A 27,189-nucleotide genomic window follows, 5' to 3' on the forward strand; every position below is an offset into this window, starting at 1 on the left:
CATGGCCATAACTGTATCCCCTCCCATGCCCACACCACTTTTTTTAGATCTGGCATGAGCGGGAAAAGATACAGATTGCGGTGTTAAGGACCTTTGCGCCACAATCTGTATCAGAAATACGCCTAATATAGACGTATTTCTATATAATAAATGACCCCCTAATTGTATTATTATTCGGGGGTAGGGCTAATATCTTTATATTATATAGATTCTAGTGTATTATACTGTGCCCTGTATTTCCCAGTAGAAAATGATTCTTGGGAAGCACAGTCCTCATCCCTGACCACCAGGACCAGTTAGCGCTCTGTCAGCACATGGCGGCCTCCCCTCTCCGCCACGCTGCTCCGCTGTGCACTGGTTCTGACACTAGGGCTGGGTTCACATGCCATTTGTGCCATCCATTTAATGCATACCAAAAATGTATGAGTTAACAGATGCCTCAGACTGATGCCGTACAGTGGCGTCTGTTCACCATACAATCCTCAGACTGATGCCGTACAGTGGCGTCCGTTCACCATACAATCCTCAGACTGATGCCGTACAGTGGCGTTTGTTCACCATACAGTTCCATTGTAAAAAAAAACATATACGTTAATGTATGCATTTTTTACTTGACTCTGCAGGATACAAAAACGTGGAGTGCTGCACATTTGTATACATCAAACCGATAGGAAAAACGTGATGTGAACACACATTGGGGGGGAGGGGGGCGTACTAAAATTTGCTGTGGGGCCCAGTCAGTTCTAGCTACATCACGGCACATCTCCTTCTCTCCTCCAGGCCTGGCTCACTGCTGCAGCGGGCGGCCGGAGAGAAGGAGCGCAGGGAGCTGCGGTTAGTGATGGACAGGACCACCAGCTCCCCTGCAATGATAGGTATGTGAGGGGGCCAATGGGGGGTCATTCATCACACTGTGAGGGCCCCTTACACAGTATAATGACTCTCAGTGCCCCCCATTTAGTATATTGATCCCCATTGATCCTCCATTTAGCATAATGAACACCAGAGCCCCCATTAAATATAATAACCCCTCGTGCCCCCTCCATACAGTATAACCCCCAGTGTGGGGGCGACTGGGGGTCATTATTCTGAATGGAGGGTCACTGTGGGGTCATTATACTGTGAGGGCCCTTTACATAGTATAATGACCCCCAGTGTCCCCTATTTAGTATAATGATCACCAATGACCCTCCATTCAATATAATGACCCCCAGAGCCCCCTCCATACAGTATTCCCCCAGTGTGGGGGCTACTGGGGGTCATGATTCTGAATGGGGGCGACTGGGGGTTATTATTCTGAATGCAGGGCCACAGGTGGTCATTATACAGTGGGGGGGGGGGGGAATTGGGGGTTTATTATACTGTGTGAAGGGCCACTAGTAGTCATTATACTGTGTGAAGGGCCACTAGTAGTCATTATACTGTATAGGGGCCACTGGGGGTCATTATACCGTGTGGGAGCCACAGGGGGACATGTCAATGTAAAAAAATGCCTCATGGGGGCCCACTGGGATTTATCGCCCAAGGGCCCACATGAACCTGGAGCCGGCCCTGCATGCACGTTTTTACCTCCTAGACAACCACTTCTGGCGAGTCAACCTCTACAGGACATGAAGTGTTTTCTAGCCTGCGCATGCACAGTTGTACGTCTGGGGCGCCAACCACCCATACTATCATGTGGGATACGATCCTCCTACTTGGTCTCTCCTGCTTATTAATGTTTAGAGAGGATACATGTTAATTATGAATATGCTCACTGATTAATTTACATGCCAAAGAACTGTGCAATGCTAATCTGTATAATGTGATTCATATGGTGTTATGAGGTGTGTGTATATATATCTGGATGGGGGTATACAATCACATTGCTTGACAAAGACTGTAGGAAGTCAAAACTCTGCATTTATCTTGGTGAATAAACCTGATCAACTATTGAAACGAAGCCAAGTGCTGTGGTATTCTTCTATTTCTGCTGAGGCACTTAAAGGGAATCAGTTTGTGAGGGGGGATTTGAGACATCATACTTATGTAGGAGCACTTTGAGGGTATCACTGTGTGAAAAGCACTTAAGTGGGCCTCCTTCTCTGTGCGGGATACATAAGGAGTATCATACTGTGTGGCAGGAATCAAGGGATCATCCTGCTGTGAGGAGGGCACTTAAAGGGGTTGTCCCACTAAAAATATTCTACAGTTTTCAAACAAGGAACAAAATATTTTTGTAATTGCATGTAATTAAAAATTTTGTATAGCCACTGAGTTATACAATAAAATGTATCTGTATAACGCCTCCTGAGCTGCAGCAGAAAGGACACTCCACTTGTGCTGCCAGCTTGATATAAATCTAGCATTGCAATGAATGGTGATATCTCTGGATCAATGTGAGGTGCAGGGCTGGTTCTAGCTATGTTAGACAGAAGTTGTCATGTACTATATGATGTCAGATTTTTTTTTTTTTTACATTAACCACTGGTAAAGCCCTTCAAGGACATCCCACTATGAGGAAGATACTTAGGGGCATCATACTGCATAGTGTGCATTAAGGGGCATCATACTTTGTCGGGAGCAACTAAGGGAGCATCATATTATGTCAGGAGCACTAAAGGAATATGAAAGTGGGGAAGCACCAAGGGATCACCCTTCTGTGAATGGGGGCACTTGGAAGACATCCTACCGTGAGAGGTCACTTGGGCCATAATACTGTGTAAGGCGCACTAAGAAAGCATCATACTGTGTTTGGGACACTAAGTGGGCATGATCACTGTCTGGGAGGCACTAAGGAGTATTACTATTGTGAGGTGGCATTTTTAATGTGCTGTGGCACTAAGGTAGAATTTTTAATAAGTGAGGAGGCGCTAAGGGTCAACTATTACTGTGTAGGGGCCACAAAGGGGATTGGGCAGGAATAGAGGTATAGCTTATTGTAAAAAACAAATTCCCACTGTGAATTATATGCCATTAGTGTTGTCTCGCCTTACATTTTTCCATTTGGACCTTCATCCAACAATGACAAGCAAGTATGTGGACCTTTACAAAAAGCATTTGAGTACCCCTGACCTACAGTATCTTTAGTGAATGGGGCTGAGTTACAATACCAGGCACAGCTGATTACATGTACAGAGTGTGCCTGGTAAACAATGAAGAGGCCACAGCGCTTGCTGGAGCATCACGTCCCCTTTAATCAGCTGATTAGTGGGGATACTAAGTGTCGTACCCCCACTGACCTATCCAAAAGACAGCGCATCATTATGTAAGTGACAGAAAACCCCTTTAAAGAGGACCTGTCACCACTCCTGACATGCCTGTTTTAATAGCTTCATTAGTTGGTTAGTAGGAAAACTTGGGGGTCACTCAATATATGGCAAATAATGGACAGGTGTGTAAAATTTTATCAAAGACACTTTATCAAATATACTCGCCGAACATAGTTAAAAAATTAATAGCTTTATGCATTCCCCGTGTAATAACAATTCTAGACCATCTTTTCTTATGGCTCTATGTTGTGTAGTTACTGTTCTATTTCTACTAGATGTTATGAATGGCTTGCTAGCAGTCTGCAGTAAGGGTACAGAGAAGTGGTAACCAGTTAGGGAGGGGGGGGGGATGTACCTGCACAGTCTGAAAATGGCAGCACTGATTGGATAGAGTCAGACTGTGCAGGTACACCCCCCCCCCCCCCCAACTGGTTACCTCCCCTCTGTACCCTTACTGCAGACTGCTAGCAATTCATTCATAAATTCTAATAATAAAGGAATGGCACAACATACAGACATGAGAATAGATGCTCCAGAATTGTTAGTACATGGGGAATGCATGAAGCTATTAAAACAGGCATGTCAGGAGTGGTGACAGGTCTTTCTTAACTCCCTTATACCTTTACTCTACCACAAAAGAGTAATGGTGCTTTTCTTTTCCTGACTCCAAATAAATCATATTCTCAATGACCCATCTCCATTGATCTATTAACCATAACTTGTAACATTACACTTAAGAAAGGCATCCAGGACAGGTCTTTTTTTAACTTGACTTCACTAGGACAACATCCTCACTGCTGTAACAGTAAAGAATCCCCTTCTATGTTGATGTAGAAACCTTCTTTCCTTTAGAAGTAGATGATGTCCCCTCATCACAGTCACAGTCCTGTGTATAAATAGATCATGGGAGAGATCTCTGTATTTTATATGTTCATACATTTTTATTAGGTCACATAAAGGGTTCATGAAAAAGACTCTGGATTCCAAAATAGTATTGTCCTTTCCTGCCCAAACGAACATTGTTGGTCAGTGGGGAGTTTAAAGGTGTATTCAAATCGTATTAATGTATAGCATATGCACAGGATGTATTATAAATGTCAACTAGATGCTGCCGCTACCATTGTGAATAGAAAGGTGGTCACGTTAGAGTATACTGGAGCAAATACAATGGCCGTCACGTTCAGTAGTAATAAGCAATGCACATTACAAAGAAATCCTAATACTCTGACTGCATAGCTACAATTCTAAGCATATACTCAAAGTCCAGTTATGGTGGAGTAAAACATATAACTATTATAGGGCAGTTTTATGAGAAAATAATTAAAAGGGCATTATCATGGCAGAGTTATTACTGTTAGCTTTTATTCTACTGACTTGATGACATACGCCACTTCTCTTTGAAAGGGCAGCTGATCACACTGGCCAAGTATACCCAGATATGCTAATAAGCCTTATCTGTGGCATGTGTTCATTTGTCAGCACACTTGCTGTTGTCAGAAAGTTAAAAATGGAAACCAAATCTTTTCTTTTCTCCTTTACAGCAAAATCAATCCCAAATAAGGTGACTGGTTCAGGGCTGTGGATTTCGAAGTTGAAAGGAGTCCAAGTCTCTCCTTAAAAAGGATGCAAGTGAAAGACTTGTAGTGTCTCAGGGGAGTAAAGCATCCAATGATGTTCTTTGTGAGTTCAGAGCTGCTTCTAGATTATCCTCCTCTAGTTGTACTCTGCTCAGTTCAAACAGTCTTCTGCGCAAGGTCCTGCTCCTCTCCTCTCTGCAGCCAGACTACACACTTCAGCCAGGATGGAGGCAATTAAGAAGAAGATGCAGATGCTGAAGCTGGATAAGGAGAATGCTATAGACAGGGCAGAGCAAGCGGAAGCAGATAAAAAAGCAGCAGAGGACAAGTGTAAACAGGTATATATTCTAGAAGAAAGACAATCATATAGGCACTTGCATCACAGATAAAGGAAATTGGTCAATAGGATTTAGTACATATGGTTCAAATAAAGTAGCAATAGATGTGCTGTAAGCTACTAATATATGATATATAGATGCTATGACTGAAACATAGGAGTTTTTGTATTATTCCTCTTTTAATCTAGATTTAGAGAGTAAACATTCACAGGCTTTAAACAGGAGGTGCAGACAATCTCTGCTTAGCAGCTAACACAGTGAGCAGCGAGACTATGGGACTCTCTGCCCGAGGCTCCCTAAAAGAGTTCAAGGGGGTCTGGATGTATTTCTGGAGTGTAATATTATAGGTTTATATGGTATATATATCACATGTTTATAATATTACATAGTTACTAGAGAGGGGTTGTTGATCCAGGGACTTATTCTGATTACCTGATTGGAGTCGGGAAGGAATTTTTCCCCCCTAAAATGAGTAAAAATTGGCTTCTACCTCATGCAAGTTTGTTTTTGCCTTCCTCTGGCTCAACTTGCATGATAACAGGCTGAACTAGATGGACATAGGTCTTTTTTCAGCTTTATAAACTATGGGGGACGTTTATCAAATCAGATATGTCAGTTTTGTAGTCTAAAAAATTGCAAGTTATGGCAACTGCAACATTTGGTTGAATTTGCGATATTTAGTGATCTTCACCACTTTTTGCAGTGGTCTATGTTTAAGAGCCTAAACTGCGATTAGACCTGGATTATGGCCCATTTACTACGTGTGACTTTTGGAGAGTTGCAAAAAAAACGGCAACTACATGGTGTACTTTTACATCTAAAAAGGTATAAACCACATTAAACTTAAGCCACATATATTATTAATATACACCAGTTCATACATTTGGTGCAGGAACACAAAGCAAAGCCAGACCTAAATCTGACACAAAAACGACCATATGTTAAAAACTGATCTTAAATCCTATCTCTGATATTGTGGATGAAGGGCACAAGGCAGCATTACTTGTTTAAATGTGATAGTCTCTAGAACTCTATGTATCTGGTCCAGGTGGAAACTATATATGTAAAGCTCACTATTTATCTAGTGCCCTTTTATTTGACTTTTATCCTTCACGAGCCCTTTAATATCTTATAGCAGTTTACCTTTAGCAAAAAACTGGGTCATTATCAGAAATCTTACTAGCTGTACTCTTTCCATACTTGGTGAGACTGTTTCTATTCAGCCTCTTCTTGTTCTGCGCAGATGTGTTCAGATTGGGCATGTTCATTTGGCACACTGAGCAGTTAAATAGCCTGAAAGATGTGTATTGTATGCGGTACAATTATAACATGTAACTGCTGTTTCTAGAGCATAATAGATAGGAGAGATTATAAAATATAAAAATAATAGTGAAAAGGCTCTATACTTTTTTCATAACTAAGGAATCAAATAAGCAATTGCTTAACATCTACTTCAACATTCCCATAACCTTTAATTGTTTCGCCATATACCAAAAGTATGTTATATATGCCTTTTTTTTATAGTAACTGTGCTTTACAAAACTTTATATAAAAAGTACCAGTCAGTAGCAAAAGAAATAAAACATGTCTATCAAGTGGATGAGTTCCTGATCTATCAAAAATAGTACATTGACGTATACGTTAAATAGATGTTTCTGACAGATGCCTTACAGTAGAATCTGTCGCCATAGGGGGTCTATTGTAAAAAAAAAAAATCTACATTTTTTCTTGGACTTTGCAGAATGGAAAAGCATAGTACACGCTTTTGCATCTTTTCCCACCAAAATATATGTTAAATGTAGGACAAAAATGTGATGTATACACAGCCTAAGATATGTTTTTATTCTTATGCACTACACAAATGTGGCACTAGCTCTTAATCACCAAGTTTCAATGAAACTTCAATGAAAATGAATATAATGAAATTAATGTTGTACTATCTCTTGCAAAGGCAGTTTGAAAACAGATTGGGGGAAATTTATTATGAGGTGACTTCTTAAGTCTTTGTTGCCATTATTTTTGCGAATTTTGATAAATTTGGTGCATCTTTAAAAATAACAGTTTTTTATGCCAACCCTGTTCTGGAGTTGAGATAGCTACTCACCTCGTAAACCTCACCCACATTCCAACCCACTTTTCACAAGTGGCAAGAGTGCTGGAAAACCTGTATAAAAATATGAAACATATGCAAGTTTATACACCAGAAAACCGGCATACAGAATTGAATACATTCCTCCACTCTTCTTGTAGGCAATCCTGACTTTTGAATAGCACAGCATTGCAAATGGTCTAAAACCTTGACTTTGTGTTTTAACACCTTTATGGAGTAAATCCTGTTCCACAAGTATTATCTGTGGAGTGTCTATTCTTTTGTTTGGTTATATGCCACATTACTTAGTTTATGCCTACTTGACAGCAGAATAGCAAATTCTCTTCCTTATTTGGCAAGGAACCTTGCAGAATCTAAAGGTTGTTATTGAGCCAGCTGTTTAAATCTCAGCAATGTGATCCAACCAACTGGAAGAATTCTGTGAAAATAATATGGGGGAGTTAGTTTATTACGATTTTAAACATGTTTCTCTTCATGAACCTGGACAAGACAACTGCTTTAAAGTCCTGAAGGTTCTGCTGTGACACTATGGCTGCATAGGGATGTCTTCAAATAATGGGGAACCAAGTCACTAAGGAACATAGTTATGTTACAGATAATCAAACCTTGCCTTTATGGAAGTCTGACAATAATGTGCATTCTGCCTATTAAAATTAAGGCCTCTAAAATAGCCATGTAAATCATGCCATATAAGGCATTTTTATTGTGTAGCATACAGTGAGGAACAGAAGTATTTGAACACTCTGTGATTTTGCATTCCCACTCAGAGACAGAATAAATAAAAATCTGGAAATCACATTGTATGATTTTTAAAGAATTTTTAAAGAGTCTTGCACTGCTGAACATAAGTATTTGAACACCTGTGTTAATATTTGGTACAGAAGCCATTGCTTGCAATTACAGAGGTCAAATGTTTCCTGTAGTTCTTGACCAGGTTTGTACACACTGCAACAGGGATTTTGGCCCACTCCTCCACACAGATCTCCTCTAGATCTGTCAGGTTTCGGGGTTGTCGCGGAGCAACACGAAGTTTCAGCTACAAAGATGTTCTATTGGATTTAGGTCTTGAGACTAGCTAGGCCACTCCAGAACGTTGATATGCTTCTTACGGAACCACTCCTTGGTTATCTTGGCTATGTGCTTAAGGTCATTGTCATGTTGGAAGACCCAGTCACGATGCATCTTCATTGCTCCGACTGAGGGAAGGAGGTTGGTGCTTAAATCTCACAATAAATGGCCCCATTCATCCTCTCCTTAATACAGTACAGTCATCCTGTCCCCTTTGCAAAAAAAACACCCCCAAAGCATGATGTTACCACCCCCATGCTTCACATTAGGGATGGTGTTCTTGGGATGCTACTCATCTTTCTTTTTCCTCCAAACACGACGAATGAAGTTTAGACCAAAAAGTTCTACTTTGGTCTCATCTGACCACATGACTTTCTCCCATGCCTGCTCTGGATCATCCAGATGGTCATTGGCAAACTTCAGACGGGCCTGGACATGTGAAGACTTGAGCAGGGGAACCTTCCGTGCAATGCATGATTTGAAAGCATGACGGCATAGTGTTCTACCAACAGTGAACTTTGAAACTGTGGTCCCAGCTCTCTTTATGTCATTGACCAGCTCTTCCCTTGTAGTTCTGGCTGATTCCTCACCTTTTTTTATCATCAGTGATACCCCACGAGGTGAGATCTTGCATGGAGCCCCAGACTGAGATAGACTGACAGTCGTCTTTAGCCTCTTCCATTTTCAGACAATTGCTCTAACAGTTAATCTATTTTCACCAAGCTGCTCGGCAATTGCCCCGTAGCCCTTTCCAGCCTTGTGGAGGTCCACAATTTTGTCTCTGATATCTTTTGGCAGCTCTTTGGTCTTGCCCATGGTAGTAGTTGGCGTCTGACTGACTGTGGGGTGGACAGGGGTCTTTAAAGAGCTCAGACAGATGCTACTAAGTTAGATTAATGAGTGGAGTAGAAGTGGACTTTTTAAAGTCACAGTAACAGGTCTTTGAGAGCCAGATTTCTTGCTGTCTCTCAGGTGTTCAAATACCTATGTTCAGCAGTGCAAGACAAATACATTCTTTAAAAATCATACAATGTGATTTCCTGATTTATTTATTTTTTTATTCTGTGGGAATACACCTACATTGTGAATTTTAGACCCATCCATGATTTCTAAGTGTGAGAACTTGCAAAATTGCAGGGTGTTCAAATACTTCTGTTCCTCACTGTATATCATGCATTCTTTAATTGCTTTCATATGTATTTTTATATATACAGGTTAGCTGGATCACAGAATAAAGAGAAAGTGCCCTTTTAATTAAAAGGAATGTCTAAAGCCCCCAATATACATTAGTGTAACATTGACGACTTTGCTGTTTTCATGGGGATTGGCTGACAAACGTGTATCAGGAGCTCCTGTCTTTCACCTGACAGGTGATGTCAGGGGAGAGAAGGAGACTGTGAATTTTAATTTTTTTCTGGCCTAATGTTTTGGTTTTCCCAGTAGATAAGGCACTGCCAAAGGTGTCTAGCAGCGGCTTTCTCTTCTCTCCACAAGGAAAGTACGCACACCCCTGGCACACGCCAAACAGAGCATGTATGTGTATAAGGAGGTCAGGTGTATGGGCACTTTAATTTGAACAGCTATGTTTTAGGCAACCCTCACATCTCCATTTCAAATTAAGGTATTCTGTTTCAGCATAGCACCAGAATACCAGAATTGCCATATTCAGCATATGCCACGCACCACTGGAGCCTGATAGATCCTGTCCACTATAATGGGGTCCACCGGGTTCCTGGGAAGAATACGGCATTATGCTGGAAACCCAGCAGTTCCCAATATAGTGAATAGGATCTGTCAGATGCCTGATGCGCAATTCCTGCATTCTCTAACTATGATAGATAGATATACAGTATATATATATATATATATAATAAAAATATGGCAGCACCAACCAAAAAAAGGGAAAAGCTTACCCAAATTGTATAATGAAAAAATAGAGCAGCAGTAAAAAAGTGGTATTTTTATTCACCCATTGGTGACACAACGTTAAGCCTTTCTCAAGCAATGTTAACATTTAAAAGTGAACATATATATGGTGAAAGGAAGTGACATCATCACATCAAAAATGTTTACATAATGAACCAGCCATTAACCCATGCTGGCACGTGTAGCAATAAATACTTTAAAATATTGCAATTTATAAAAAAAAACATGTGTAATAAATACATAATACCATATAAAAAGAACAATGTGGCAAATGTTAAAACATGATTAGTACAAAATCCATGTGTGCATAAAGTATTATAAAAATGCTCCCATCATTAAATGGTTAAAAACTATTATTCAAATTTATTTGTGTCTGAAAAAAAAAACGGAACACATGATGGTGGGCGTAAGTGAAGACACATGCCACCGCTGTGCACGGCGTCCCCGATCCTCCAGTGCGCATGCTCCAGGTGGCACATCATCTCAGTGCCATATAGCAGCGTCATAACGACCATGCGTAAAACTCAAGATTCCTCAACAATCGCCATCTTGGAAGAGGCAAAGCACAGGCGAAGCCCAACTGTAACACAGCGCCCCCACCTATGCAAATATCACTCAAACCATGGCGAAACCATACTAATCACACAAAAAACACACTGTTGCTTATAGGATCAACTGTGACAACCAAAGTCACCGTGAGGTAGCAATTGTTGGATCATGTACAGGGAACCATGTGTTGAAAGAGCCGAGCCACCAGCAATTTCACACAGTGCTAACCCTGCTGATCCCGCAACATTATGAGGGATCTCCTCGTATATTCACACCCATACTTAAGGAATCTGAACAACCATATCATCGCAGATAAAAAATGCATGTCAAAAGAGACGCCTCGTAAACAAATCTGGGGTTGAAGTGGTGTTGATTGTGCATCACATCGTCCATCAATCACATAGTCCCTGGTTATTCACCACCACAATCTATATATAGAAATGTAAAAAAAAGAAAAAAAGAGAGAAAAATAATTATTATACATATATCCTCCATATATTGTAATACAATAATTACATTACAACCTAACTCTAGGATACAGACATAAACGGACATACAGTTGGACCAGGCAAGCTACCTTCTAAATACCTATCCTAAATTAAAGTCTGCATTAAGGCCATGAGCTCTTAAAGAATTAAGAGTATATATCCCCCATATTTCTTTTTTCTTTAATAATGAAACCCTATTGCGCCCCCTCCTAGGCATTGGTACATAATCAATAAGCCAGCATTTGAGATCTCTTTCTTTATGATTAAAATCTGCAAAATGTTTAGAAACAGGCAAATCCACTCTTTTTTGTCGAATACTTAATTGATGGTTATTCATTCTCGATTTAAAATCCGTAGACGTTTCCTTGACATATAAGATATTACACGGACAAGATAAGACATATATCACATGATCTGAGATGCATGTCAAATGGAAGCGGATAGCATAATTCACACCTGTGGATGGATGAATAAATGCAGTAGATTTGCACATATATCTACAATTGACACAACCTAGACATGGAAAACGTCCCAATCCAGGCCGTGTCACCGTAGACTGTCTACATGCTTTTTTAATTCCAACATCAGCCCTAACCAGCTAATCCCTCAAACTCATGGATCTCCTGTAGGAGAACAATGGTGGACTGTTGAATTCCGGTACATCCTTAATAGACCCAGCCAAAGTGGGCCAATGTCGTCTGATAATTTGACTAATATCATTGCTCACCTCTGTATAGGTGGATACAAAGGGGATTATGGATGTTGTACATTTCACTATTGGATTGAAAAGGATTTTCGTCCTGTCCAATTCCATCACCACAATACCATGTTCATTCAATAATTTATATGTATATCCACGATTTCGGAATTTCCGTATCAGGTTATCCATAGTTCGTCTAGATTCCGCCTCATCCGAAACAATTCTCTTGATGCGAAGCATCTGGGAATATGGAAGAGAGCGTACCATTTTCTTAGGGTGACAGCTACTATTACAGAAGTGCAGTGTTCTTATCTGTAGGTTTGGTGTACAACTGTGTGTGAAAAATTCCATCCACAATTGACACCTTAGTGTCCAAAAATGGCTTTTCACTGGTAGAATAAACCAGTGTAAACTGCAACGATGTATAGATACCATTAAGAAACCTATGGAAATCCATGAATTGATCCTGGCTACCTGTCCAAATGAGGAAGATGTCATCTATGCATCTCCACCACCTCAGTATATACCTGAAGTGGCTAGATAGATAGATGACATCCTCCTCAAACACACGCATGTATATATTAGCGTAAGTGGGGGCCATATTAGACCCTATAGCCACACCCCGCTTTTGGATATAAAAAGTATCTTGAAACAAGAAATAATTGTGTTCCAATAAAATAGCAAGCAGACTAAGAATGAAGTCCACGGCCACATCAGTCAGTGTGGAGGTGGACAACATTCTCCTAACCGCATCAATCCCCATACAATGTTCAAATGAGGTATACAAAGAAACAACATCAAATGATGCTAAAATTACATTCTGAAAATCAGAAATATCCACTTGACGTAATCTAACAAGAAAATCACTGGTATCACGTATATAAGAGGTACCACCAATAGCAAAACCTCGTAATATTCTATCAAGAAATGTGGCCGGATGACTGAAAATGGAATCAGAACCGGATACTATTGGTCGCCCAGGTGGGTCGATCAGTGTCTTATGGATTTTGGGTAGTACAGATAATACTGGGGTTACAGGATGAGCTACAATGAGATAGTTCATGAGATCAATGTCTATAACCCCTGCCATATAAGCATCATTAAGGCACCGTCGAATCATGGCGCCTATTCGGAATTTCGGATCACTACCCAAGATTCCATAGACATCAGTATCCTCCAATTGTCCCAATATCTCGGCCACATATTTCTTGGAATCCAAAACAACAACAGCACCACCCTTGTCCGCAGGCTTGGTGTCGTTCTTGAGTTATTTCCGGGCTTGTACCTCATCCCTAGTGAGTTTGGGATGTTTAAAGGTGGAATCATCATAACTAGATCTCAAATCTCTCAATATCAAACCGTACAGCTTTGATAACTGCACCAACAGCAGGTTCACCCGTAACAGTAGTGAAGCCGCTTTTGGTATATAAATCAAAGTCACGTAAAGATAATTCGCTAATTTAATGGAGTGGAAGAATGCAAACAAATCATATTCAAGTTTTAACCAATCAACATGCATGGTGGGACAGAAAGAAAAACCCTTTTTCAAAACACTTGATTTGCGGTGAGTTCTTTGGAAGAAAGGTTAACAACAGTAATTTCTTTTTCTTGATGGCTTTGTTGGACATGCCTCATGTCTTGAAACTGCGTGGTTTGTAGCTTTCGTCTGTAGCGTTGCCTGCCACGTCTGGTTCTACGTTTCCTATCGACTGTTTCTGTATCTTGTTGCCTAAAAAAAATCACTGTCTGATGAGAATGTTGGAATGCGTCTTCTTTTGTTATTATCCCTGTAGTGCGATGCCGATGAATCACTATGCCAATTATATATTGAGCCCTTTTTATAATCATCAGAGTCCCGGTTCCATTTAATGCGTTTTCCTTCCTCTGCTTGAGTTTGGAACTTCAACAAGTGTTTATTCAAAATGATAGTATAGGTGTTGAAATCATCAACTGACATATTTGCCTTTAATCTGTGTACAATGTCCTTGAGATCACACGACAAAGTACATAATACACGCTGAAGATACTCGATGTTCATAAAAAATTTTTTTAAAAATGCATATTGATTGGAAAGGGTTTCAAATCTTTGGCAAAAAAGTTAATCGCCAGAAAACAAGTTAGGACGTAAATTGGACCGCATACTTCTTGGAATCCTGCGTTCCTTGAAATATTCCCCCAAGGTAGTCATGTGCAGACTTAATGAAATGGATCTCCTGGCCAGAGATTCATGTTTCCTCTTAAGTTCTTTGAGTGATGGTATATTAAGGAAGGTAGCATCTCCCTGAATACCACGCATGATACGCTCAGTCTCCTCCTGTGAGTAGGTGACACCGCTGGATGAATTTGTGTCGGAACTCGACATGATGCAAAAAGCAATAATAAAAAACTAAATAGAAAATAAAAATGAAAAGAGACAAAAGGTTGTGCTCAGCCCAAAAGCTGGATGTATAAAAAATTAAAATATGGCAGCACCAACCAAAAAAAAGAGGAGAAACGGGTGCTAGCTCAAAGGGAAAAGCTTACCCAAATTGTATAATGAAAAAATAGAGCAGCACTCCAAAATTGCAGTAAAAAAGTGGTATTTTTATTCACCCATTGGTGACGCGACGTTTCGGCTCCAACATGAAGCCTTTCTCAAGCAATGTGAACATATATATGGAGAAAGGAAGTGACATCATCACATCAAAAGTGTTTACATAATGAAGCAGCTATTACCCCATGCTGGCATGTGTAGCAATGAATACATCAAAATATTGCAATTTATCAAAAAAAAACATGTGTAATAAATACATAATACCATATAAAAAGAACAATGTGGTAAATGGCAATACATGATTAGTACAAAATCCAGGAGTGCATAAAGTATTATAAAAATGCTCCCATCATTAAATGGTTAAAAACAATTATTCAAATTTATTTGTGTGTGGGGAAAAAAAAACGGAACACATGATGGTGGGCATAACTGAAGACACATGCCAAGGCAACTTATACAACCCGATTATGGATCGACCGATGTGCACGGCGTCCCCGATCCTCCAGTGCGCATTCTCCAGGTGGCGCATCATCTCAGTGTCATATAGCAGCGTCATAACAACCATGTGCATGCGCAGTATTCAAGATTCCTCAACAATCGCCATCTTGGGAGAGGTAAAGCACAGGCGAAGCCCAACTGTAACACAGCGCCCCCACCTGTGCAAATATAACTCAAACCATGGCAAAACCATACTAATCACACACAAAACACATTGTTGCTTATAGGATCAACTGTGCCAACCAAAGTCACCGTTAGGTAGCAATTGTTGGATCATATAAAGGGAACCATGTGTTGAAAGAGCCGAGCCACCAGCAATTTCACACCTGCTGATCCTGCAACATTATGAGGGATCTCCTCGTATATTCACACTCATACTTAAGGAATCTGAACAACCATATCATCGCAGATAAATAAAACAATTTTCTATTTAATTTTTAATTATTGCTTTTTGCATCATGTCGAGTTCCGACACAAATTCATCCAGCGGTGTCACCTACTCACAGGAGGAGACTGAGCGTATCATGCGTGGTATTCAGGGAGATGCTACCTTCCTTAATATACCATCACTCAAAGAACTTAAGAGGAAACATGAATCTCTGGCCAGGAGATCCATTTCATTACGTCTGCACATGACTACCTTGGGGGAATATTTCAAGGAACGCAGGATTCTAAGAGGTATGCGGTCCAATTTACGTCCCAACTTATTTTCTGGCGATTAACTTTTTTGCAAAAGATTTGAACCCTTTCCAATCAATATGCATTTGATTTTATTTGGATGAACATCGAGTATCTTCAGCGTGAATTATGCACTTTGTCGTGTGATATCACGGACATTGTACACAGATTAAAGGCAAATATGTCACTTGATGATTTCAACACCTATACTAATGTTTTGAATGAATACTTGTTGAAGTTCCAAACTCAAGCGGAGGAAGGAAAACACATTAAATGGAACCGGGACTCTGATGATTATAAAAGGGGCTCAATATATAATTGGCATAGTGATTCATCGGCATCGCACTACAGGGATAATAACAAAAGAAGAAGACGCATTCCAACATTCTCATCAGACAGTGATTTTTTAGGCGACAAGATACAGAAACAGTCGAAAGAAAACGTAGAACCAGACGTGGCGGTCGACGCTACAGACAAAAGCGACAAACCACGCAGTTTCAAGACACGAGGTATGTCCAACAAAGCCATGAACAAGAAAAAATGACTGTTGTCAACCTTTCTTCCAAAGAACTCAACGCAAATCAAGTGAGTGTTTTGAATAAAGGTTTCTCTTTCTGTCCTACCATGCATGTTGATTGGTTGAAACTTAAATATGATTTGTTTGCATTCTTCCGCTCTATCAAATTAAAAACCTGGTTCAGGGGTAAAACTAACAAGGTCACTGATAAAATTTGTGAATTATCTTTACGTGACTTTGATTTATATACCAAGAGCGGCTTCACTCCTGATACGGGTGAACCTGCTGTTGATGCATTTATCAAAGCTGAACGGTTTGATATTGAGAGATTGAGATCTAGTTATGATGATTCCACCTTTAAACATCCCAACCTCACTAGGGATGAGGTACAAGCCAGGAAACAACTCAAGAACGACACCACCCTTGTCTTCAAGCCTGCGGACAAGGGTGGTGCTATTGTTGTTATGGATTCCAAGAAATATGTGGCTGAGATATTGTGACAATTGGAGGATACTGATGTCTATGGAATCTTGGATGGTGATCCAAAATTCTGAATAGGCGACATGATTCGACGGTGCCTTAATGATGCTTATATGGCAGGGGTTATAGACATAGATATCATGAACTATCTCATTGTAGCTCATCCTGTAACCCCAGTATTATATGTACTACCCAAGATCCATAAGACACTGATCGACCCACCTGGGCGACCAATAGTATCCGGTTCTGATTCCATTTTCAGTCATCCGGCCACATTTCTTGATATAATATTACGAGGTTTTGCCATTGGTGGTACCTCTTATATTCGTGATACCAGTGATTTTCTTGTTAGATTGAGTCAAGTGGATATTTTAGATTTTCAGAATGTAATTTTAGCATCATTTGATGTTGTTTCTTTGTATACCTCAATTGAACATTGTATGGGGATTAATGCGGTTAGGAGAATGTTGTCCACCTTCACAGTGACTGATGTGGCTGTGGACTTCATTCTGAGTTTGCTTACTATTTTATTGGAACACAATTATTTCTTGTTTCAAGATACTTTTTATATCCAAAAGTGGGGTGTGGCTATGGGGTCTAATATGGCCCCCACTTACGCTAATATATACATGCGTGTGTTTGAGGAGGGCGTCATCTATCTATCTAGCCACTTAAGGTATATACTGAGGTGGTGGAGATGCATAGATGACGTCTTCCTCATTTGGACAGGTAGTCAGGATCAATTCATGGATTTCCATAGGTTTCTTAATGGTATCTATACATCGTTGCAATTTACACTGGTTTATTCTACCAGTGAAATGCAATTTTTGGACACTAAGGTGTCAATTGTGGATGGAATTTTTCACACACAGTTGTACACCAAACCTACAGATAAGAACACTGCACTTCTATAATAGTAGCTGTCACCCTAGGAAAATGGTACACTCTCTTCCATATTCACAGATGCTTCACATCAAGAGAATTGTTTCGGATGAGGCGGAATCTAGACGAACTATGGATAACATGATACGGAAATTCCGAAATCGTGGATATACATATAAATTATTGAATTAAAATGGTATTGCTGTGATGGAATTGGACAGGAAAAAAATCCTTTTCAATCCAATAGTGAAATGTACAACATCCTTAATCCCCTTTGTATCCACCTATACAGAGGTGAGCAATGATATTAGTCAAATTATCAGACGACATTGGCCCACTTTGGCTGGGTCTATTAAGGATATACCAGAATTCAACAGTCCACCATTGTTCTCCTACAGGAGATCCATGAGTTTGAGGGATCAGCTGGTTAGGGTTGATGTTGGAACTAAAAAAGCATTGAGACAGTCTACGGTGACACGGCCTGGATTGGGATGTTTTCCATGTCTAGGTTGTGTCAATTGTAGATATATGTGCAAATCTACTGCATTTATTCATCCCTCCACAGGTGTGAATTATGCTACCCGCTTCCATTTGACATGCATCTCAGATCATGTGATATATGTCTTATCTTGTCCGTGTAATATCTTATATGTCAAGGAAACGTCTAAGGATTTTAAATCAAGAATGAATAACCATCAATTAAGTATTCGACAAAAAAGAGTGGATTTTCCTGTTTCTAGATATTTTGCAGATTTTAATCATAAAGAAAAAGATCTCAAATGCTGGCTTATTGATTATGTACCAATGCCTAGGAGGGGGGGGGGGCAATAGGGTTTCATTATTAAAGAAAAAATAAATATGGTGGATATATACCCTTCTTACTGCTGACTTTGCAGTTGATATTTTCCTTCTGGAGTTGTATACTGGTTGTTTGTGGATCCTTTACTTCACGCTCGTTTCAACCTAAGTCCTCCTGTTTTCTCCTTTTTGCGTGTGTTGCTGCTAGGTCTCAGGGAGATGCTGATCCCTTCACGGTGGAAGGTACCGGCTGTCTCATTCCCCTCTCCCCAAGTTAGGGTTTGCTTCGGTGTCAGCAGGGCTTAGGTTCCAGCGTATGAGTTCGTTCACCATCAGGACTTGCTCATACTGTCAGCAGTCAGGGAGAGGCTCAGGGATTGTCAGGAGGTTACCATTCCCTCCTCCCTAGCTTTGGGGCCCTAGTCTGTTTAACTGTTGTTGTTTGTTTAATTGGTGTTCCTCATATCCCCACTTGCCGTGACACTTCTTCGGGTCTTCTGTTATTTATTTTTTACCTGTTTCAGGATTTCATGCTGTGCATCTGGAGTGATCTTACATAGTAACATGTTTTTTTTTCAACCGTATTAACTATAAGTCCATCAAGTTCAGCCAAGGGATATGTGGGGACTTGAATCCCAGAAGGAAGTGAGACTCAGATTCGTACACATTTTCATAAGCATTAATGTCATTTACTTTTAAGAATTTATCTAAACCCTTTTTACAACTGTCCACTGTTCCTGCTGTGACCATGTCCTGAGGACGTCTATTCCACAGATTCACAGTTCTTACAGTAAAGAAGTCTTAACAGGATGCCCACTCCTAGTGAAAGTAACAGCAGTCCTAAATTCTCTCCATTTCTATATAATTTATCTTACCATGTATTGATGTACACCCAGGTAGGCTACAATGTTTTTGTAGCCTTTTCCAGCTTAATTCTTCCCTATAACATGTTTTCTGAGGTCTTCTGGAAGCAGTTTGCATCAAGGCATGGTTCACAATAACCAATCCTTTCTGAGAAGAACCGATTTGTCAGTAACCTTGTTTTGTGTGCCTTCTCTTCTCCTTAATTGAAGCACCTTTACCCCGTTTAGCTCTTAGAAAAAACATTAAAATAGTTGTCTGACAAAATTTACAGGGTGGCCGATCAGTGTGTAAAAAACAAAAGACTTGCCTTTTCACAGGGACCTGGTTCCAGTGGTGATCCACTGTGGTCATGTGCCATTTATGCAGATAGCACCAGTTCAGCTATTGATTGGCCGGCAGTGGTCACGTACTTCTACGTGGCATGTCACCACCTCTGGTCCGGAATGCTTTCTTTAGTTCTTTTATACATTCTGCAGTTGCATCTTTGACACTTACTCACTTCCTTACTCATTATGCTTAGTAAAAGACTGCGTCTGTGTTATTAGTTTAATCACATCATGTTTGTCTATAAATAGTGACAATTTTATTAGAAATCAATGTAGAAATCAATATAATTCTAAAGGGTTCACTTACTATTTCTTGCAACTGTACTAATATTGCTTATAAGAACATAAATGCATTACAATAGTAAGTTAAATTATATTTTAAATTCACTGTACAATGCAGAGTTGTAATGTTCCCCATGAAGTCTTCTAGCACAAATACTCTGTACTTATATAAGAATAGCCAGGGATCATGTCAGCTGTGCTGTAGGACTGGGTATCACTATACCAGATTCTCCAACAAGTTAAATCATCTAGCTAATTTCTGACACATGCACTCCTACGGACAATAGCAGGAATTAACTGACCTCTGAGCAGAATTTGGATGGTATTATGTGGAGCCTGGAAGAGATTTAGAAACAATATAAAGTGAGATCATTTCTCATTTTAATATCAACTGGATTAGTGTTTAGTGTTAGGTCAGAAATGAAAAAGGTCGACCAGTTGCTCTCTTTAAAGAAGAAATTCTATTTTTATAATAGCAATATATTTAGTCTACAAAAGAGAGATTAAGGAGTCATGCACACAAACCTATTTTGTGTCCGTGTCCGTTCCGTTTAAATGCGGACAGCACACCGTGTGTTGTCCGCATCAGTATGTCAGTTCCGTAGCCCTGCAAAAAAAATAGAACATGGTCCTATTCTTGTTTGTTTCAGGCATTGTTACAATGGATCCGCAAAAAAATTAAATAAACGGATGGCAAAAAACACATACGGTCGTGTGCATGTAGCCTAAAGATGATCAAACCTAAGACATCTTTGTCATCATATGTATGTTAGTTTGCATCTACAGTTGCAAGAAAAAGTATGTGAACCCTTTGCAATGATATGGATTTCTGCACAAATTGGTCATAAAATGTCATCTGATCTTCATCTAAGTCACAACAATAGACAATCACAGTCTGCTTAAACTAATAACACACAAAGAATTACATGTTACCATGTTTTTATTAAACACACCATGTAAACATTCACAGTGCAGGTGGAAAAAGTATGTGAACCCTTGGATTTAATAACTGGTTGAACCTCCTTTGGCAGCAATAACTTCAGCCAAACGTTTCCTGTAGTTGCAGATCAGACATGCACAACGGTGAGGAGTAATTCTTGACCATTCCTCTTTACAGAACTGTTTCAGATCACTAATATTCTTGGGATGTCTGGTGTGAATCGCTTTCTTGAGGTCATGCCACAGCATCTCAATCGGGTTGAGGTCAGGACTCTGACTGGGCCTCTCCAGAAGGCGTATTTTCTTCTGTTTAAGCCATTCTGTTGTTGATTTACTTCTATGCTTTGGGTCGTTGTCCTGTTGCAACACCCATCTTCTGTTGAGCTTCAGCTGGTGGACAGATGGCCTTAAGTTCTCCTGTAAAATGTCTTGATAAACTTGGGAATTCATTTTTCCTTTGATGATAGCAATCCGTCCAGGCCCTGACACAGCAAAGCAGCCCCAAACCATGATGCCCCCACCACCATACTTCACAGTTGGGATGAGGTTTTGATTTTGGTGTGCTGTGCCTCTTTTTCTCCACACATAGGGCCAGATTTATAATTCGCTCAAGTTAGAATAATGGAGTGAAAAAGTAGCAAATTTTTGCGCAATCGCTAAAACTGCGCATAAATTTGTGACTTTTTTTCTGCTCTGCACTATGCTCGCCAGTTTTCTGAAAGTGGACGTGTTTTCTTATGTAAATTATTCTATAGACAGATTTACTATTGCGACTATTTAAAAAGTTGCAAAAAATGCGCAATTTCTCTCCAGTGAGGACCATGCTTATCTTATGAGACTTTTTAATAGAACATGCAACTTTAAGATGTGCGACTTTTGTAAAGCTGCTTACTGACGGATAAACTGCTACCGTTAAACCACATTTATTATAGTCCTAAAGGGTCGATCATAAATCTGACTTAGCTAAAACTGACTTATGTGAAAGTTGAGTGAGCTGTTAGAGTACTGATAAATCTGGCCCACAGTGTTGTGTGTTTCTTCAAAACAACTCAACTTTGGTTTCATCTGTCCACAGAATATTTTGCCAGTACTGCTGTGGAACATCCAGGTGCTCTTGTGCAAACTGTAAACGTGCAGCAATGTTTTTTTTTTTGGAAGGCAGTGGCTTCCTCTGCGGTATCCTCCCATGAAATCCATTTTTGTTTAGTGTTTTACGCCAAGTAAAGGGATTCAACAGAGCTGAACCCGGACATACCTCCATTTTCACCCCGGCAGCCCCCCCTGTCTTGAGCATAGGAGAAGTTCATGCTCCGATGCTCTTCTTTGCCCTGCACTAAATCGCGCAGGAAAAAGGCATTTTTTTGTAGAGATCCGGTGACATACCGGAGCTCTCCATGGGGCTTCCAGGAAGCCCGCAAGTGTGAAAGTACCCTTAAAAGTATTAGTCCCAGGTGCCTGATGTTTAAAAGCCTTCTTTAACCGCTTGCCGCCACGCTAACGCCGAAAGGCGTCATCGCGGCGGCTCTCCCAGGTCACACTAACGCCAATAGGCGTCATCTCGCGAGACGCGAGATTTCCTGTGAACGCGCGCACACAGGCGCGCGCGCTCACAGGAACGGAAGGTAAGCGAGTGGATCTCCAGCATGCCAGCGGCGATCGTTCGCTGGCAGGCTGGAGATCCGAATTTTTTAACCCCTAACAGGTATATTAGACGCTGTTTTCATAACAGCGTCTAATATACCTCCTACCTGGTCCTCTGGTGGTCCCTTTTGTTAGGATCGACCACCAGAGGACTCAGGTAGGTCAGTACAGTCGCACCAAACACCACACTACACTACACCCCCCCCCCCGTCACTTATTAACCCCTTATAAACCCCTGATCACCCATGATCACCCCATATAAACTCCCTGATCACCCCCCTGTCATTGATCACCGCCCTGTCATTGATCACCCCCCTGTCCGGCTACGTTCAGACGTCCGTATGATTTTTACGGATACATGGATCGGATCCGCAAAAAGCATACGGACGTCTGAATGGAGCCTTACAGGGGGGTGATCAATGACAGGCGGGTGATCACCCATATACACTCCCTGATCACCCCCTGTCATTGATCACCCCCCTGTCATTGATCACTCCCCTGTAAGGCTCCATTCAGACGTCCGCATGATTTTTACGGATCCATGGATACATGGATCGGATCCGCAAAACACATGCGGACGTCTGAATGGAGCCTTACAGGGGGTGATCAATGACAGGCGGGTGATCACCCATATACACTCCCTGATCACCCCCCTGTCATTGATAACCCCCCTGTAAGGCTCCATTCAGACGTCCGCATGCGTTTTGTGGATCCGATCCATGGATCCGTAAAAAATCATGCGGATGTCTGAATGGAGCCTTACAGGGGGGGTGATCAGTGACAGGGGGGTGATCACCCTGATTACCCTGATCACCCCGTCAATGATAACCCCCCTGTAAGGCTCCATTCAGACGTCAGCATGCGTTTTGTGGATCCGATCCATGTATCCATGGATCCGTAAAAAATCATGCGGATGTCTGAATGGAGCCTTACAGGGGGGGTGATCAGTGACAGGGGGGTGATCACCCTGATTACCCTGATCACCGCCTGTCATTGATAACCCCCCTGTAAGGCTCCATTCAGACGTCCGCATGCGTTTTGTGGATCCGATACATGTATCCATGGATCCGTAAAAAATCATGCGGATGTCTGAATGGAGCCTTACAGGGGGGGTGATCAGTGACAGGGGGGTGATCACCCTGATTACCCTGATCACCCCCTGTCATTGATAACCCCCCTGTAAGGCTCCATTCAGACGTCCGCATGCGTTTTGTGGATCCGATCCATGTATCCATGGATCCGTAAAAAATCATGCGGATGTCTGAATGGAGCCTTACAGGGGGGGTGATCAGTGACAGGGGGGTGATCACCCTGATTACCCTGATCACCCCCTGTCATTGATAACCCCCCTGTAAGGCTCCATTCAGACGTCCGCATGCGTTCTGTGGATCCGATACATGTATCCATGGATCCGTAAAAAATCATGCGGATGTCTGAATGGAGCCTTACAGGGGGGGTGATCAATGACAGGGGGGTGATCAGGGAGTCTATATGGGTGATCACCCCCCTGTCATTGATCACCCCCCTGTCATTGATCACCCCCCCCCCCCCTGGTAAGGCTCCATTCAGACATTTTTTTTGGCACAAGTTAGCGGAAATTTTTTGTTTGTTTTTGTTTTTTCTTACTAAGTCTCATATTCCACTAACTTGTGTCAAAAAATAAAATCTCACATGGACGCACCATACCCCTCACGGAATCCAAATGCGTAAACATTTTTAGACATTTATATTCCAGACTTCTTCTCACGCTTTAGGGCCCCTAAAAAGCCAGGGCAGTATAAATACCCCACATGTGACCCCATTTCGGAAAGAAGACACCCCAAGGTATTCCGTGAGGGGCATATTGAGTCCATGAAAGATTGAAATTTTTGTCCTAAGTTAGCGGAAAGTGAGACTTTGTGAGAAAAAAACAAAAAAAAAATCAATATCTGCTAACTTATGCAAAAAAAAAAAAAATTCTAGGAACTCGCCATGCCCCTCATTGAATACCTTGGGGTTTCTTCTTTCCAAAGTGGGGTCACATGTGGGGTATTTATACTGCCCTGGCTTTTTAGGGGCCCGAAAGTGTGAGAAGAAGTCTGGGATCCAAATGTCTAAAAATGCCCTCCTAAAAGGAATTTGGGCCCCTTTGCGCATCTAGGCTGCAAAAAAGTGTCACACATGTGGTATCGCCGTACTCAGGAGAAGTTGGGGAATGTGTTTTGGGGTGTCATTTTACATATACCCATGCTGGGTGAGAAAAATATCTTGGTCAAATGCCAACTTTGTATAAAAAAATGGGAAAAGTAGCAGTATCACCCAGCATGGGTATATGTAAAATGACACCCCAAAACACATTGCCCAACTTCTCCTGAGTACGGCGATACCAGATGTGTGACACTTTTTTGCAGCCAAGGTGGGCAAAGGGGCACATATTCCAAAGTGCACCTTTCGGATTTCGCAGGCCATTTTTTACACATTTTGATTGCAAGGTACTTCTTACACATTTGGGCACCTAAATTGCCAGGGCAGTATAACTACGCCACAAGTGACCCCATTTTGGAAAGAAGACACCCCAAGGTATTCCGTGAGGGGCACGGCGAGTTCCTAGAATTTTTTATTTTTTGTCACAAGTTAGCGGAAAATGATGATTTTTCTTTTTTTTTCTTTTTTCCTTACAAAGTCTCATATTCCACTAACTTGCGACAAAAAATAAAAGATTCTAGGAACTCGCCATGCCCCTCACGGAATACCTTGGGGTGTCTTCTTTCCAAAATGGGGTCACTTGTGGCGTAGTTATACTGCCCTGGCAATTTAGGGGCCCAAATGTGTGAGAAGAACTTTGCAATCAAAATGTGTAAAAAATGCCCTGCAAAATCCGAAAGGTGCACTTTGGAATATGTACCCCTTTGCCCACCTTGGCAGCAAAAAAGTGTAACACATCTGGTATCGCCGTACTCAGGAGAAGTTGGGGAATGTGTTTTGGGGTGTCATTTTACATATACCCATGCTGGGTGAGAAAAATATCTTGGTCAAATGCCAACTTTGTATAAAAAAATGGGAAAAGTTGTCTTTTGCCAAGATATTTCTCTCACCCAGCATGGGTATATGTAAAATGACACCCCAAAACACATTCCCCAACTTCTCCTGAGTACGGCGATACCAGATGTGTGACACTTTTTTGATGCCAAGGTGGGCAAAGGGGCACATATTCCAAAGTGCACCTTTCGGATTTCACCGGTCATTTTTTTACAGATTTTGATTGCAAAGTACTTCTCACACATTTGGGCCCCTAAATTGCCAGGGCAGTATAACTACGCCACAAGTGACCCCATTTTGGAAAGAAGACACCCCAAGGTATTCCGTGAGGGGCATGGCGAGTTCCTAGAATTTTTTATTTTTTGTCGCAAGTTAGTGGAATTTGAGACTTTGTAAGGAAAAAAGAGAAAAAAAGAAAAATCATCATTTTCCGCTAACTTGTGACAAAAAATAAAAAATTCTAGGAACTCGCCATGCCCCTCACGGAATACCTTGGGGTGTCTTCTTTCCAAAATGGGGTCACTTGTGGCGTAGTTATACTGTCCTGGCAATTTAGGGGCCCAAATGTGTGAGAAGTACCTTGCAATCAAAATGTGTAAAAAATGGCCTGCAAAATCTGAAAGGTGCACTTTGGAATATGTGCCCCTTTGCCCACCTTGGCAGCAAAAAAGTGTGACACATCTGGTATCGCCGTACTCAGGAGAAGTTGGGGAATGTGTTTTGGGGTGTCATTTTACATATACCCATGCTGGGTGAGAGAAATATCTTGGCAAAAGACAACTTTTCCCATTTTTTTATACAAAGTTGGCATTTGACCAAGATATTTTTCTCACCCAGCATGGGTATATGTAAAATGACACCCCAAAACACATTCCCCAACTTCTCCTGAGTACGGCGATACCAGATGTGTCACACTTTTTTGCTGCCAAGGTGGGCAAAGGGGCACATATTCCAAAGTGCACCTTTTGGATTTCACCGGTCATTTTTTACACATTTTGATTGCAAAGTTCTTCTCACACATTTGGGCCCCTAAATTGCCAGGGCAGTATAACTACCCCACAAGTGACCCCATTTTGAAAAGAAGACACCCCAAGGTATTCCGTGAGGGGCATGGCAAGTTTTTAGAATTTTTTATTTTTTGTCGCAAGTTAGTGGAATATGAGACTTTGTAAGAAAAAATAAAAATAAAAAAATCATCATCATTTTCCGCTAACTTGTGACAAAAAATAAAAAGTTCTATGAACTCACTATGCCCATCAGCGAATACCTTAGGGTGTCTACTTTCCGAAATGGGGTCATTTGTGGGGGTTTTCTACTGTTTGGGCATTGTAGAACCTCAGGAATCATGACAGGTGCTCAGAAAGTCAGAGCTGTTTCAAAAAGCGGAAATTCACATTTTTGTACCATAGTTTGTAAATGCTATAACTTTTACCCAAACCATTTTTTTTTTTGCCCAAACATTTTTTTTTTATCAAAGACATGTAGAACAATAAATTTGGCGAAAAATGTATATATGGATGTCGTTTTTTTTTGCAAAATTTTACAGCTGAAAGTGAAAAATGTCATTTTTTTGCAAAAAAATCGTTAAATTTCGATTAATAACAAAAAAAGTAAAAATGTCAGCGGCAATGAAATACCACCAAATGAAAGCTCTATTAGTGAGAAGAAAAGGAGGTAAAATTCATTTGGGTGGTAAGTTGCATGACCGAGCAATGAACCGCTAAAG

The 27,189-nt window shown here is 40.9% G+C and overlaps 1 protein-coding gene across 2 annotated transcripts in view; it reads left to right on the plus strand.

The window, feature by feature from the left end:
• The first annotated feature begins 4,923 nt into the window (after positions 1-4,923).
• The window catches only part of TPM4 (tropomyosin 4), a 107,100-nt gene continuing 84,834 nt past the window's right edge, over positions 4,924-27,189 (plus strand). Inside the window, exon 1 of one of the 2 annotated variants that reach the window (XM_044268803.1) lies at positions 4,924-5,166. In XM_044268803.1, coding sequence (XP_044124738.1) covers positions 5,053-5,166 — 114 coding nt within the window. In that variant the 5' untranslated portion in view covers positions 4,924-5,052. The remainder of the gene's footprint in view (positions 5,167-27,189) is intronic. The other variant, XM_044268794.1, reaches the window with a different exon arrangement.

This window comes from Bufo gargarizans, chromosome 1 (assembly GCF_014858855.1).
Source record: "Bufo gargarizans isolate SCDJY-AF-19 chromosome 1, ASM1485885v1, whole genome shotgun sequence".
NCBI classification, from domain to species: domain Eukaryota; kingdom Metazoa; phylum Chordata; class Amphibia; order Anura; family Bufonidae; genus Bufo; species Bufo gargarizans.